This window comes from Pongo pygmaeus, chromosome 18 (assembly GCF_028885625.2).
Source record: "Pongo pygmaeus isolate AG05252 chromosome 18, NHGRI_mPonPyg2-v2.0_pri, whole genome shotgun sequence".
NCBI classification, from domain to species: Eukaryota; Metazoa; Chordata; class Mammalia; order Primates; family Hominidae; genus Pongo; species Pongo pygmaeus.
The window spans coordinates 70,045,522-70,060,805 of record NC_072391.2 but is presented as its reverse complement, the minus strand read 5'-3'; the positions used below and the strand labels follow the sequence as shown (position 1 = coordinate 70,060,805).

Genomic DNA, 15,284 nt, shown 5'->3' with positions numbered 1-15,284 from the left:
CCAGGGGAGGTGGCCACAGTTGGCTCCCTTAGGCCGCCAACCTTGTGGGGTCACCAAGGGATTACTTCGGGGCAGAAAGCCGCGGCTGTGGGTCGCCCTGCCCGGGTTTCCAGCAGCAGCACCACAGCCCCCACCCAGCACACAGGCACCCCTCCCACCCGGGCCCCAGCCGCGCTCAGGGCGCCCCCTGACGGCGCCCGTGCTCAGGTGCGCTCCCGGACTAGCGCGCACGCGCACAGGTGAGTGCCCGCCCCGCCCCCGGGCTTGGCCACCTGCCCAGGAAACTTGTTGGTTGTTGCCCTCGGGTCGCTCCCGGGCGGGGACACGGAACCGGGCCATGGAAGATCCGTCGGGGGCTCACGAGCCCCGGGCCCGGCCGAGAGAGCGGGACCCGGGACGGCGCCCCCACCCAGACCGAGACCGCACCCACGATCGACAGCGGGACCGACCCGGGGACCCGCGCAGGGAGCGAAGCAGCGACGGGAACCGGCGAAGGGACCGGGACCGGGACCCGGAGAGAGAACAGGAGAGGGACCGGAACCGCGACCGGAACCGGGACCGGGAGAGGGAGAGGGAGAGAGAGAGGGAGAGAGACCCGGCCCGAGGCCCCCGCCGGGACACACACAGGGACGCGGGCCCTCGCTCAGGTGAACACGGAGTTTGGGAAAAGCCGCGCCAAAGCCGGACGCGGGACGGAGCCCGGGGACCGACCTGGGACGCAGCCGCCCCTCCTGGGCCCGCGCCCTGGGAAGCCCCGGAGCCGCCGCAGCCGCAGAGGAAGGGAGACTCCGGGCGCCGCAGACCCGAAAGGTGAGAGGGGCCGGGGCGCTGCGACCTCCGCGCCGGGACACCTGGGGCCCAGGCCGGCCCGCGAGGCCCTGGCGTCCCCGGGTTCTCGTCCTAGGAGCCCGTTTAAAGGAAGAAATGCCGTTTCTCCCTTCTGCGCTCTCAGAGGCGACCTGGCAGGGAAGGAAAACTTTAGGGTTCCCCCTTATCGTGGCCTGAACCCAATTAACGAAGCAAAAACCGCCCCTGTGAGCAGTGGCCGGGCTGGAGGACCTGGAGAAGAGAAAGAGAGACCCCGGGACCCGAGTGGGAGGGGTGGGAGGAGACCAGGCGGGTGGGGTTCACCCCAGGCTCCTCCCCGACCCGCCCCGCATGGTCACAGGACTGCGCCTTGGGGTTCAAACCCTTGTCCCGTGTTCCAGAGCCAGCCCTTCCCGACTCCAAAGTCCCCTTCCCTGTGGCCGGGCCGCCCACTTGAGAAGCCCAATGAAGAGTTAATAGTTGCATGTGTTACCCCTCCCAGGAACAGGTGCCTTCAAAAACAGATGGGCCGGCGCGGTGGCTCATGCCTGTAATCCCAACACTTTGGGAAGCCGAGGCGGGCGGATCACCTGAGGCCAGGAGTTCGAGACCAGCCTGGCCAACATGGTGAAACCCCGTCTTTACTAAAAATACAAAAACTTAGCCAGGCGTGATGGCGGTTGCCTGTAATCCCAGCTACTTGGGAGGCTGAGGCGGGAGAATTGCTTGAACCTGGGAGGCGGAGGTTGCAGTGAGCCGAGATCGCACCACTGCACTCCAGCCTGGGCGACAAAGCGAGACTCCGTCTCAAAAAAAAAAAAAAAAAGACGGGAGACGCTACATTTTTAACCAAAGAACAAAGTCTACGTAAAATTCTCCCACTGAAGGGTACAGGTTTGTTTTCCCTTTTGCCAGTGAGGTCTCTCTAGGCAGCGTCATTCGAATCCCACGGCTGCTTGAGACCGCACCCTCCTAATGAAAAAACTTTGCCATCTCTGCCTTGCACAGAATTCCCATAGGCCCCTTGTAAAGAGAAAGGTTCAGGGTGTACTGGAAGACTCTGTGAGCTAGGAGAGGGTGGGGATGGAAGAGAAGACAAGAGAGGACCTGGTCCCCACACCCGCTCCTAGGGACCTGGTGTTTTTTCCATCCATTGAATACGCAGATAATGTGCCCCACACGGTGAACTGTGAGCAGATGGGATATCTCCCCTGCCGGCTCCAACAGGAGACAGGTCCGAGGTGACGACTGCTTCTGGTTTTTGACACCTGGCCTCTTCTCTAGGGAGGAGTCAGGCTCCCCTCTCCCAGGGACTTGGAGGCGGAGCCCAGTCTCTCTCCCTGCTATGTCCACACAGCGGGAGAGCTCCTATCCTGAGTTTATGTTACATTATCTAAAACCAACTAGCATAACAAAGGGTGCGCGGAGATACAGTCAAAGCTGCGCCCAGGGAAAGGGCTGTTGTTTCCCTGACTAAAGCCCATTGCACTTGCAACTGCAGGACCTGGGAGAATTCAGAGCTGCATTTTTAGGTTTCTTTAAAAACCACTGTCCGAGCTGGACGCGGTGGCTCACGCCTGTAATCCCAGCACTTTGGGAGGCCGAAGCGGGAGGATCATTGGAGGTAAGGAGTTCGAGACCAGCCTGGACAACATTGCGAAACCGCATCTCTACTAAACATACAAAAAAATTAGCCGAGCGCGGTGGCACACGCCTGTAATCTCAGCTACTCGGGAGGCTGAGGTGGGAGGACTGCTTGAACCTGGGAGGCGGAGGTTGCAGTGAGCTGAGATCTCGACACTGCATTCCAGCCTGGGTGACAGAGTGAGACTCCATCTCAAAAAAAAAAAAAAAGGAAGACTGGGGAGGAAGAGGAAAGGTGTCCCAAGGAGAAGAATAGCCTCTGTAGTAACCCAGAGGCATGGAAAAGCAGTCATCTTTTGAGGGGAAGCGGGTAGTTCAGTATGGCTGTGTCTGCGAGCATGAGGTTGTGAGTGTAGAGAGATGAACAGGGGCTTCCTGTGCATGCTAAAAGTTTTAAAAATTTCAAACCTAAGAGAGATATGATGTTCTAGAAAGACTGTGGGAGCCTGGCAAGTAGAATGCAGCCCCCTGTTGAATCTTGGACAAAGCTCAGGATGTGCTGCATAAAGCAAGGAGAGAAGGGACAGAAAATGCTAGGGCTGCCAGAGGAAGAAATGATGTGATGATGTCAAAATCCGTGGTCTGCAGCTCCCATGTGCCTGGAGAGTTATTGCTGACTCAGCACTTTCCAAAGTGACAAAAGGAGGAAGAGAATGCCTGCCTGGGCATCAGAGTCATGTGAATGCAAACTGGTTTTGAAGAGGCCTGGTGCATGCTGAACTGAGAACTTGCACTCACAGGAAGGCAGCTCGCAGCTACCTGGTGAGACAGCTCCCAGGGGCAGACAAACCATCAAAGGTGGTGCTCAGCGGTACCCATCACAGCATCTGTCACGTGGTTAGCGGAGCTGGGCCAAGTATTTGGATGTCCTGTGGGGCCACTAAACCAGAGAATTCTCTGGAGTTTAAAATACCGGGACAAATTCTATTTCTGTTCTTCTAATGTTTGGGCCCAGCACGAGGATTCAAGAGTTCTAATCCTGAACGCTATTGAATGAGACACCCCCTAATGACCGTGTATACTTTTTGGTTATAGTGAACCCCCTTCGGGGAGATATCTGCCCTCGACCCCCAGGCCTGGACGAGAGGAGGTGGAATATTACCAATCAGAGGCGGAAGGACTCCTGGAATGCCACAAATGCAAATACTTGTGCACTGGGAGAGGTGAGCCGTTTTGCAGGCTGTTTGATCATTTACTGTCACTGGTGGTTCTGGAAGGGATGGTCTGAGCTGGTGAAGCAAAAATTTAAGCAGATTCCCTTGTGGGTTCCTAGCATTTTCATTTCTGTACTTGTGAGGTTCTTGTTTTCTTAAAAAAAAAAGGAGGAACGTCTCAAAAGTGCTGCTAGATTTCCTGTGCTTCTCCTTAAACATGCCCTGGGTTTGCAAAGGCAAGCAGCCATGTTTGCAGCTTTCAGACTCCAGGTGGAAGTGCAGAGGCCTGAAGGTGGAACTGGCTCTGAGCTGCCAGCTGTCGGAGGAGGGATCTTCTGGCGAGGCAGCTGAATTAACAGAGAGGGAAAATCACCTGGTGTGGGCAGCCAAGTTGCAGCACCTGTTCTCCTTGAGGATCTGACGCCCAACACTTGATCAATGGCTTTTAAACTTTATTGACTGAGGCCAGGCACAGTGGCTCATGCCTGTAATCTCAGCACTTTGGAAGGCCCAGGAGGGAGGATCACTTAAGCCCAGGAGTTTGAGACCAACTTGGGCAACATAGCAATACCCCATCTCTAGTTTAAAAAAAAAAAAAAGGAAAAAAGGCTGGCGTAGTGGCTCATGCCTGTAATCCCAGCACTCTGGGAGGTCAAGGTGGGTGGATCACTTGAGGTCAGGGGTTCGAGACCAGCCTGGCCAAAGTGGTGAAGAGGAAAATTCCTTGAACCTGGGAGGAGGAGGTTGCAGTGAGTAGAGATCACGTCACTGCACTCCAGCCTGGGTGACAGAGTGAGACTCCATCTCAAAAATATTAAAAATTAAAAAAATTTTAAAAATAATAAGGCCAGGCACGATGGCTCACGCCTGTAATCCCAGCACTTTGGGAGGCCGAGGTGGGTGGATCACCTGAGGTCGGGAGTTCAAGACCAGCCTGACTAACATGGAGAAACCCTGTCTCTACTAAAAACATAAAATTAGCTGGGGTGGTGGCGCATGCCTGTAATCCCAGCTATTTGGGAGGCTGAGGCAGGAGAATCGCTTGAACCCGGGAGGCAGAGGTTGCAGTGAGCTGAGATTGCACCATTGCACTCCAGCCTGGGCAACAAGAGCGAAACTACGTCTCAAAAAAAAAAACCAAACAAACAAAAATAATAATATACATGTATATATATACACACACATAATATATTCACAAGGTTGTTAAATATATACATTTTTTACATTAAGACCGAGTTCACACACACACACACAGAAACAAAAATGTTGTGAAATCATACTGACCCTATTATATACCAAGTACTCTGATATTTTCTATCCCGTTCATTAAAAACAAAATCATTTTTTAAAAACCATAGTTATTTAGGACCCACAGTCTGAAAAACACTTCCAGCCTATCATGTATCCACCCCAAATGTGGCATCCCCAGGTTCCCATTCTAGCGGTCTTGGCCTTGCCAGCAATGAAGAAAATCTGGTTTGTCTGGGTGAGAGCTTTATAGTTCACATGATTTGGCTAGAAATATTTCTTGGTTTACTATGACTAAGGGAGAAAACGTTCCAGCCTAAGAGAGAGAACTTATGGAGCTCATACCTGAAAATGTAATCTCAGGATAATTCCAAAGATGCTTATGATTATAGGATTATAGGAACTTTGAGGAAAGTGCTCTAGGTGATGCAGGTACAAGGATCATTACTCTAGTTGCAGATACTGGCACAACCTCACAGCCTGTAATTCTGTCAGCAGCTCCTGAGCTTCAGAGAAGTACAGTAAGTTATCCAGAAGACTGTGTTCTTATTGAGAGCAAACAACAAAAGTTATGAATATACAAATAAAGTTCAGGAAAAAATATAATATTCACAGTGATTTTTTTAAATTGGTTGTATTATAGGCAATTGTTACATTGCATGTTTTCTTAAGTCTACATTTCCTTTTTTTGTTGTTGTTATAAGTAAGTATAACCGTCTTTTTTTTTTTTTTTTTTTTTGAGACAGTCTTGCTCTGTAGCCCAGGCTGGAGTGCAGTGTCATGATCTCGGCTCACTGCAACCTCTGCCTCACAGGTGCCAGTTGAAGCAATTCTCCTGCCTCAGCCTCCCGAGTGGCTGGGAGGTAGCGCGTGCCACCATGCCCAGCTAATTGTTGTATCTTTAGTAGAGACAGGGTTTTACCATGTTGGCCAGGCCGATCTTGAACTCCTGACCTCGTGATCTGCCCGCCTTGGCCTCCCAAAGTGCTAGGATTACAGACATGAGCCACCACGCCTGGCCGTATAACTTTCATAAATAAAATGGTGACAGAGTGAGACCCTGTCTGTAAAAAAAAGAAAGAAAACAATAATGTTGTTTGCATTTTGGGGGAAAATTATACAGTGTAAAGATCACACTTGAGAGAGCATCATCATTTCATTTAGACAATGTGTAGCTGTGGTTTCATGAATAGACCAACTGGAACCAGACATAAAATCTGGTTATCAAACATCAGGCAGGATGTTGACAGGCCGACGTTGGCAGCATGTACAATTTCCAGCTCAGAAGCACCCAGCCTATATGATGTTGAGCAAAAGAAGCCACATACACAAAAGCATATAACTATTATTCCATTTACATGATATTCTAGAAAAGGCAGAACTAGTTTCTAATGAGAGAGGGCAGATCAATGGTTTGCTGACAAGGAAAGTGAGGGATTGACTACAAAGCAACACTAAGGAAATTTCTAGGCTAATGAGAATGTTCTGTGTCTTGATTATGGTTACATGGTACATACATTTGTCAAAACTCATTAAGCTGTATGCTTAATGTGGGTCGTTTTGTTGCATATAAGTTATATTTCACTAAGGTTGATTTTAAGGAAAGCAGCCAGTTTTCCTTGTCCAAGATAAAGAAGCCAAGGGACCGGGAAGAATCCAGCTCTGGGAAAATATCACAGCCCAGATACACTCTTTAGGGAACTAAATAAAACAGCATTAAACTTTAAGACATACTTATGAGTTAAAGTCTAAGAACAATAAAACAATTTTTTTAATTCAGTAAGCATTAAGGGTTTAATTAACTTAATTTTTCCTATTTCTTTTTTTTTTTTTTTTGAGACAGAGCCTCACTCTGTCACCCAGGCTGGAGTACAGTGGTGTAGTCTCAGCTCACTGCAAACTCCGCCTCCTGGGTTCAAGCGATTCTTCCACCTCAGCCTCCTGAGTAGCTGAGATTACAGGCATGCACCACCACACCTGGCTAATTTTTGTATTTTTAGTAGAGACAGGGTTTCACCATGTTGGCCAGGCTGGTCTAGAACTCCTGACTGCAGGTGATCTGCCTGCCTCGGCCTCCCAAAATGCTGGGATTACAGGCGTGAGCCACTGCGCCTGGCCAATTTTTCTTATTTCTAATACACGAACCACAGTTAACGTTTTGATATATAACTTCCATGCTTTTTTTCTGAATTATTATATTTTTTAAGCTCTGTGATTTTCTTCAAACTTGAAGAACTCTCCCCTTACAAATTGTATTCACCACAAAACATATATAAAGAGGAGATAACGACCAGTGCAGTGGCTCACGCCTGTAATCCCAGCACTTTGGGAGGTCAAGGCAGGAGGATCGCCTGAAGCAAGGAATTTGAGACCAGCATAGGCAACACAGCAAGATCTATATCACGAGAAAATACAAAAATTAGCTAGGCCCAGGGGCATGCATTTGTAGTCCCAGCTATGTGGGAGGCTGAGGCAGGATGATTGCTTGAGCCTGGGAGGTCAAGGCTATAGTGAGCTGTGATCGTGCCACTGTACTCCAGCCTAGGCGACAGAGTGAGACCTTGTCTCAAAAAAAAAGAGACAACTTGTTTAGTTTTTTGTGTTGTTGTTTGTGTTTGTTTTTGTTTTTTGAGATGGAGTGTCACCCAGGCTAGAATGCAGTGGTGCGATCTCAGCTCACTGTAACCTCCACCTCTCAGGTTCAAGTGATTCTTCTACCTCAGCCTCCCAAGTAACTGGGACTACAGGTGGTTACCACCACGCCTGGCTAATTTTTGTATTTTTTAGTAAAGACAGGGTACCACTATGTTGGCCAGGCTGGTCTCAAACTCCTGACCTCGAACGATCCACCTGCCTTGGCCTCCCAAAGTGCTGGGATTACAGGCGTGAGCCACCTCGCCCAGCCTTGTTTCATCTTTCTGGTGGTGGGAGGTGGAATGTTCTTGCCCTTCCATCCAGGATGGCTTTGTTTCTGCTCACTGGCCTGATCTCTCCCATCATCCTCCTGCCGCTTTCTCAGGGCACACCGCTTTTCTCTTTTGAGAGTCACCCCTCTGAGTCCATAGTATTTCTGGAGACCACAGTTCCCTACTGCCCCCTAGTTTTAATCGCGCTGCTTTGGCTTCAGGTCTTCCACGGGGGCAGAAGCCTACAGGGGTCTGAGCCCTGCGCGGAAGGTGGGCCTCAGGTGGAAGAGTCTCCTGGTGCCAAACAGCATCACTCAAAAATGGTAACACCCTTTTTTTGCAGCCTGCTGCCAAATGCTGGAGGTTCTCCTGAACTTGCTGATCCTGGCCTGCAGCTCTGTGTCTTACAGTTCCACAGGGGGCTACACGGGCATCACCAGCTTGGGGGGCATTTACTACTATCAGTTCGGAGGGGCTTACAGTGGCTTTGATGGTGCTGACGGGGAGAAGGCCCAGCAGCTGGATGTCCAGTTCTACCAGCTAAAGCTGCCCATGGTCACTGTGGCAATGGCCTGTAGTGGAGCCCTCACAGCCCTCTGCTGCCTCTTCATTGCCATGGGTGTCCTGCGGGTCCCGTGGCATTGTCCGCTGTTGCTGGTGACCGAAGGCTTGTTGGACATGCTCGTCGCGGGGGGGTACATCCCGGCCTTGTACTTCTACTTGCACTACCTCTCTGCTGCCTATGGCTCTCCTGTGTGTAAAGAGAGGCAGGCACTGTACCAAAGCAAAGGCTACAGCGGTTTCGGCTGCAGTTTCCACAGAGCAGATATAGGAGCTGGAATCTTTGCCGCTCTGGGCATTGTGGTCTTTGCCCTGGGGGCTGTCCTGGCCATAAAGGGTTACCGAAAAGTCAGGAAGCTAAAAGAGAAGCCAGCAGAAATGTTTGAATTTTAAGGGTTTCTAAAACGCTCTGCCAGATGCAAGTGGTGGTGGAAGGTAGTCTGAGCCACTGTCTTTCCCAAGAATCCCTCGTTGTGGAACTTTCCAACTTTGGAAAAGCGGTGAGCCAGCGTTGGTGTGGTGGGCGGAGCTCCCAATCGCATGGAGCGGTGTTCATGGATGCAACAGACCCCGGCTTCTGGAGTCCTCTGTGAGTGAGGAACCAACCAAAATCATTTTTCAAAAAGCAAAAAAATGGCCGGCCTCGGTGGCTCACATCTGTAACCCCAGCACTTTAGGAGGCTGAGGTGGGTGGATCACTTGAGGTCAGGAGTTCGAGACCAGCTTGGCCAACATGGTGAGCCCCTGTCTCTAATAAAATACAAAAAAAATTAGCCAGGCATGGTAGCGAGCGCCTGTAATCCCAGCTACTTGGGAGGCTGAGGCAGGAGAATCACTTGAATCCAGGAGGCGGAGACTGCAGTGAGCTGAGATCCCGCCACTGCACTCCAGCCCAGGCGGCAGAACGAGACTCCATCTCAAAAAAAAAAAAAAAAAAGCATAAAAACTGGAGCCCAAGAGCCACAAGGAAAAGGCATGTACTACAACAGAGTGCACTTCTTCATTCAGTAAAGGGAGGTCACCAAGAGAATTTGATGAACCTTACCTTCAAAGTTCCTGGGCACAGTGGCTCACACCTGTAATCCCAGAGCTTTGGGAGGCTGAGGTAGGATTGCTTGAACCTAGGAGTTCAAGTTTGCAGTGTGCTATGATTGTGCCACTACACTCTAGCCTCAACAGACTGAGACCGTATTGCCAAAATACCAAAAAAAAAAAAAAAAAGGTTCATGGAGAGCCACATAGACATGAGACCACACTTCAGCCTGAATTTTTCTAAAACACAGCTGTCTCAAGCAGATTAGCCCACACATTTTTCCACACTGAACTCTCCAGTCCTTCTACTTCCTTAATTCTGCAAATGGAGGGGGTGGTGACTCTTGGGAAATTACTCCTGTAAAATTGAAGTTGGAGGTAGGCGTGGGCTGAGGAAAGAGGAATCAGATTAATTCTCTGGGTTGCAAAGAGGCTATTCTGCAAGCCCCTTACAGTGGCCCTGAAAGCTCAATAAGTGTTTTGTACCTCTTGTAAATGTGCCATTGTGTGAAGCATTAAACCCAACATCTAGAATTCAGGATTCATCCAGAATAAAAGGATGTAAAATCTTTCCCAACAGAAGAGTGTTACTTTTGGCCAGACAACTTCATGGGTTCTTACTGCACATTAAATTATGACTTATGGAACATTACAATATATTCTCGGTCCAAGTGAATAAGTTCTTTGCTTTATGTGAATCCAATAAAAAATCCAAAGAATTTTAATTTGGAGTTGATGTCCTCTTTACAATACATTTATAATATTCTCTTAAATACAGACAATTTTTCACATTTAAAAGGTGAGTTCCATTTGAGTTTAGAAAAGGAAATATATATATACACGCTTGTATATGATTGGAAAATTTCTTGAAGAATAACATCAGAAAGTATTAACAGTTTTGCTTTTGAAGAGAAGGGGACGTTTCATTTATACATGGCTTGACTGCACATGTATTAATTTTAGAAAAATAAAAAGTAAAAAAGTTGACTTGCTCTCCTCAGTTTTTTTCAGGACCACATTTAAAGTTCAAAGGCAGGTATGGATATATAGTTAAGCAGATTATTAAACGATCAGCCACAAAAACAGCCTCACCCAGAAAGACTTTTTTTATTTTTTTATTTCTTATTTTTGAGACAGGATCTGGCTCTGTCACCCAGGCTGGAGTGCAGTGGCAGGATCTCAGCTTACTGCAACCTCTGCCTCCTAGGCTTAAGCTGTCCTCCCACCTTAGCTTCCTGAGTCACTGGAACTACAGGCCCATGCCACTGTGCCTGGCTAATTTGTTTATTTTTAGTAGAGATGGGGTTTCACCATGTTGCCCAGGCTCATCTCGAACTCCTGGGCTCAAGTGATCCACCCACCTCAGCCTCCCAAAGTGCTGGGATTATAGGCGTGAGCCACCGCGCCAGACCCAGAAAGACGTTATTTACAACAAAGATCTCATGTCATTTCAGGATCTCTGCTTCCCTCTACCAAACCCTCTGCTGTCTTTCCAGAGACGTGTCCCATCCCACCATAGAGATAAACTGCTAGCTCTGCTCGCCACCCTTTTCCCCTTCCCCTGCCCCATGTGTCTTTCTGCACTAACAGCATGCTTGGAAATACTTGAGCCTGCTTGATATTGATAGCTAAGCCAGGCCAACCCTGGCTGGAACCTGGGATAATATTCCCTGGCCATATTCCTTCAACAGTTCCAATATCAATGGACCCAGCAGAAGACCATTATTCCTGTCAGTTGGCGCAGTCAAGAGGTGGTTGACAAGATCTAGATTTATTCCATTGTAGCCTAACAGATAGATGCTGCCTGGGTTGTGAATCCGTCCCAGAGGAATTTCAGTATTTTCAGTAGAGTATTTCTGTTTTCCTTCAGGGGGTGAAATATTAACGTCCATGCAGAAGGAAAACCAAGGGAGAGAAAGGTGTTGGGTCCACTAACCCCCATGAATTAGAATGATGTCTGGGTCAATTCACTTGCTCTGCTGTAGGGAGAGTGTAAACCAGTAGCTTACTGTGCCTGAGTGATGAGTGGGCAGTTTTAGTCTGATGTTATTTTCAGTTTTAAATTAGAGGAATGTAACTTCTCAACTATCAGAGCCCTCAACTGCTATGTCCCTGTGGACTGCTAGGAATTTGTGTGGGCCCAGCAGGAGAGAGGATTAACAAGCTAAGTAGCTGTTGCCTAAGTACTTTAGAGTCTTTCACTGTCCTGATTATAAACATCATGGTACCCCCTAGTGTGTTAGAGGGTTGTCCTGATTTCTGGGAAACCACACTCTTCTTAAATTTATCCCATTCTTTCTTACGTTTCTCACCAATCCCCTTCCATTTTGGAAACATTACTGAGTAGCGTCACCATCCATTTGTATACTATTTTATTTTTAGAGTATTTTCACATACTTGCTTTTTTGTTGTTGTTGTTAACTTCCCACATTATCACACGGTTGCTTTCATTTGAGCCTCCCCACATCCCTGTGGGTGAAGATTGGCAGACTTAGCTTCATTTGTCATATTGTCTGAGGCTTAGAAGGACTGAATGGCTTGGCCAAGATGACAAGACAGTAAAAAGCAGGGACTTGAATCTAGTGGTCCTGCTCTTGGTTCATTTGTTTTTCTCTTCATGCTCATCCCTGAACGCCACTGGAATGGCAGGAGAACCTCTCCCAGAAGGACACCTAAGAAGGATTTGGGGCCTCTGTCAGTAACAAATAAAAGCTGACCTTGGACAAGAAGATCTTCAGTCTGTTGGCCTGTTGGCTTCCTCTGCCTTGTGCCATTTGTGGGTTCCTTTCAGTCCAAATATCTATCAGTAAGGTCCTGGTTGAACAGACAAATCCATCCATACAATGAAGTCGAAGGCCACTTAACAAAATGTGGCTCCTCTTGTAGGAACTGATCTAAAAACATCTGGAGGATATAGTAAATGAAAAAATCAAGATGCAGAACAGTGTACGTGGTACACTTACTTTTGTGGAAAAATGCAGGGAAGGGAATGAAATGCAGATTTAAACGTGCTTTTTATTTGCATAAAGGAACACTGGACAATTATATTAGAAACCAATGAAAGCGGCTGGCAACGCTGAAGAGACGATATGAGTGAAATTTCTCAGTTTATACCTTAAGTCATTTCAATTTTTTAGAAACTTTTCATTTTGAAATATAGATTTGCAAGAAGTCACAAAAACAGTGCAGAGTACTCCTGTGTACCCTTAACCCAGTTTTCTCGAATGATAATATATTGCATAACTAGTACAATATCAAGACCAGGAAAGTAGCAATCTACAGAGCTCATTTAGGTTTCACCCTTTTACCTGAACACATTTGTATGTGTTTGTAGTTCTAAGCCGTTTTATCTCATGTGCAGATTTGTGTGAGCGGCACCACGATGCAGTCCAGAACTGTTCCCTCACCCTGGACATCCCTGTGCTAGCTCTTCATAGTCACATCCATCTTCTTCCTCCCTCCCCCATCCTACTCATTCCTGTCCCCTGTTGATCACCGATCTGGGCTTCTCTATAATTTTGTCCTTTTGAGACTGTTACATACATGCAATCACACGGTATGTAACTTTTTGAGACAGAGTTTCGCTCTTGTCACCCAGGCTAGAAGACAATGGCGTGATCTCGGCTCATTGCAACCTCCACCTTCCAGGTTCAAGTAATTCTCATGCCTCAGCCTTCTGAGTGGGTGGGATTACAGGCGCCTGCCACCACACCTAGCTAATTTTGTATTTTTAGTAGAGCTGGGGTTTCACCATGTTGGCCAGGCTGGTCATGAACTCCTGACCTCAGGTGATCTGCCCGCCTCGGCCTCCCAAAGTGCTGGGATTACAGGCATGAGCCATTGCGCCCAGCCAAGACTGGTTCTTTTTCACTCATCATAATTCCCTTGAGATCCATTCAAGTTGTTGCATGTATCGAGAGTTCATTCCTTTTTTTCGAGACAGAGTCTCACTTTGTCACCCAGACTGGAGTGCAGTGGCATGATCTCGGCTCACTGAAACCTCTGCCTCCTGGGTTCATGCAATTCTCCTGCCTCAGCCTCCAGAGTAGCTGGAACTACAGGCACGTGCTGCCACACCCGGCTAATTTTTGTATTTTCAGTAGAGATGGGGTTTCACCATGTTGGTCAGGCTGGTCTCCAACTCCTGACCTCAAGTGATCTGCCCGCCTTGGCCTCCCAAAGTGCTGAGATTACAGGCGGGAGTCACTGCACCCAGCCTAGGAGTTCATCCCTTTTTATCGCTGAGTAGGGTAGTCCATGGTATGGGTGTACCCGTTTGTGTAACCAGAGTCACCCACTGAAGGACATTGGGGTTGTTTCCAATATTTGGCTATAATAAATAAACCTACAATGAATATTTATGTCCACATTTTTGTTTTCAGAGTGGTACTTTGATTTTTCAAACATAGATTGAAAACAAAACAAAAACGAAAAGCAAATTAAATATACTAATGTTGAGGCTGGGTGAGGTGGCTTACGCCTGTAATCCCAGGACTTTGGGAGGCCAAGGCAGGTGGATCACTTGAGGTCAGGAGTTCGAGACCAGCCTGGCCAACATGGTGAAACCCCATCTCTACTAAAAATACAAAAATTAGCCAGGCAGGGTGGCATGTGCCTGTAGTTCCAGCTACTCAGGAGGCTGAGGCAGGAGAATCACTTGAAGCCAGGAGGTGGAGGTTGCAATGAGCCAAGATCACACCATTGCACTCCAGCCTGGATGACAGAGTGACACCCTGTCTCAAAAAAAAAAAAAAAAAAAGTTGACATTGAATCGACCATGTCCTTAAAATCAGGTGGCCTGTGGTATGTCTCTGGCTTGGCCTGGGTGAGTAATGTCAGTGTTAAAGCCCGAATCTCTCTTTTCCTAGGTGTGGTGCAGATAGTGGAGGTGGTCTTGAATGGGATGGTTCTCATATGCATCGTGGCCTCCTACTTTGTCCTTGCCGGATTCAGTGCCAGCTTTTCCAGTGGCGGTGGCTTTGGGAACAACTACTACTCACCGTTCGAGGGCACTGAGCTAGAGCAGGTTCGGCAGCTGGACCAGCAGTACACGATCCTCCGGTCGCCCCTGATATATGGTGGCGTGGCTGTTTCTCTGGGTCTGGGGGTCCTCACCATGGGTGTTTTACTCCAAGGAGCCAAGAGTCTAACAATGTTGTCAGGGAAGTGGCTCCTCACAGAGGCCGCCTTCAGCCTCCTAGCGGCAGCGGGCTACTGCACAGGCATTGGTGTTTACCTCCACGTGGCTCTGCAGATCAATAGCACCGACACTTGCAAAACAAGAGAGAGGCTCTATGCCCGCAAGGGTCTCACCTGGATGAACTGCCAGCTGGCAGGCACTGACGGAGCAGCAGCCACCTTTGCTTGTCTTCTCGTGATCATGTATAGTGCCAGCGTGGTGCTGGCCCTGCGTAGCTACCGAGAACAGAAGCGCTACAAAGGCAGCCGAGAGCAGCCCAGAAGTTACAGTGATGCACCGGAATATCTGTGGTCTGGAACTCTTTGAGATCTTCTGGAACCTAAATGTGAACCAACATTGTTTCTCTTAAAAAGACAGGTCTTTTAAAACTCCACATTAGACAACTATGGTTTTCAAACACTTGACTTTATAAATGATCTCTCTGGACTGAGGCAAAGTTAAAGAATTGAGGACGGGCATGGTGGCTCATGCCTGTAATCTCAGCACTTTGGGAGGCTGAGGTGGGCGGATCACTTGAGGTCAGCAGATTGAGTCCAGCCTGGCCCACATAGCAAAACACTGTCTCTACTAAAAATACAAAAAATCGCTGGGCATGGTGGCTCATGCCTGTAATCCCAGCACTTTAGGAGGCCAAGGTGGGCGGATCACCTGAGGTCAGGTGTTTGAAACCAGCCCGGCAAACATGGTGAAACCCCATCTCTATCAAAAATACAAAAATTAGCTGGGCATGGT

At 48.3% G+C, this 15,284-nt stretch overlaps 1 protein-coding gene and 1 long non-coding RNA gene across 3 annotated transcripts; one reads left to right on the top strand and one right to left on the bottom strand.

Moving 5' to 3' along the window:
• The first annotated feature begins 283 nt into the window (after positions 1–283).
• MARVELD3 (MARVEL domain containing 3) lies at positions 284–14,858 on the top strand. 2 transcript variants are annotated; one of them, XM_054453262.2, is made up of 3 exons: positions 284–810; positions 3,487–3,614; positions 14,221–14,858. In XM_054453262.2, exons 1-3 carry the CDS (start codon positions 338–340, stop codon positions 14,856–14,858), a joined length of 1,239 nt encoding a protein of 412 aa, XP_054309237.1. In that variant the 5' UTR covers positions 284–337. The 2 variants fall into 2 exon arrangements, with proteins under 2 accessions (XP_054309237.1, XP_054309238.1); XM_054453263.2 differs by lacking the exon at positions 14,221–14,858 and adding an exon at positions 8,103–10,048.
• Positions 11,708–14,846, bottom strand: LOC134738505 (uncharacterized). Its single transcript, XR_010124226.1, has 2 exons — positions 14,353–14,846; positions 11,708–12,256 (listed from the first exon to the last, which is right to left on the bottom strand). It is a non-coding gene; the product is annotated as an uncharacterized LOC134738505 (long non-coding RNA).
• Positions 14,859–15,284: the final 426 nt, after the last annotated feature.

Coding starts and splice junctions, on each gene's coding strand:
- MARVELD3 (XM_054453262.2), top strand. CDS start 338: ATGGAAGATCCGTCGGGGGCTCACGAGCCCCGGGCCCGGCCGAGAGAG. Junction 811..3,486: donor GGGCGCCGCAGACCCGAAAG/GTGAGAGGGGCC, acceptor TTTTGGTTATAG/TGAACCCCCTTCGGGGAGAT. Junction 3,615..14,220: donor ATACTTGTGCACTGGGAGAG/GTGAGCCGTTTT, acceptor CTCTTTTCCTAG/GTGTGGTGCAGATAGTGGAG.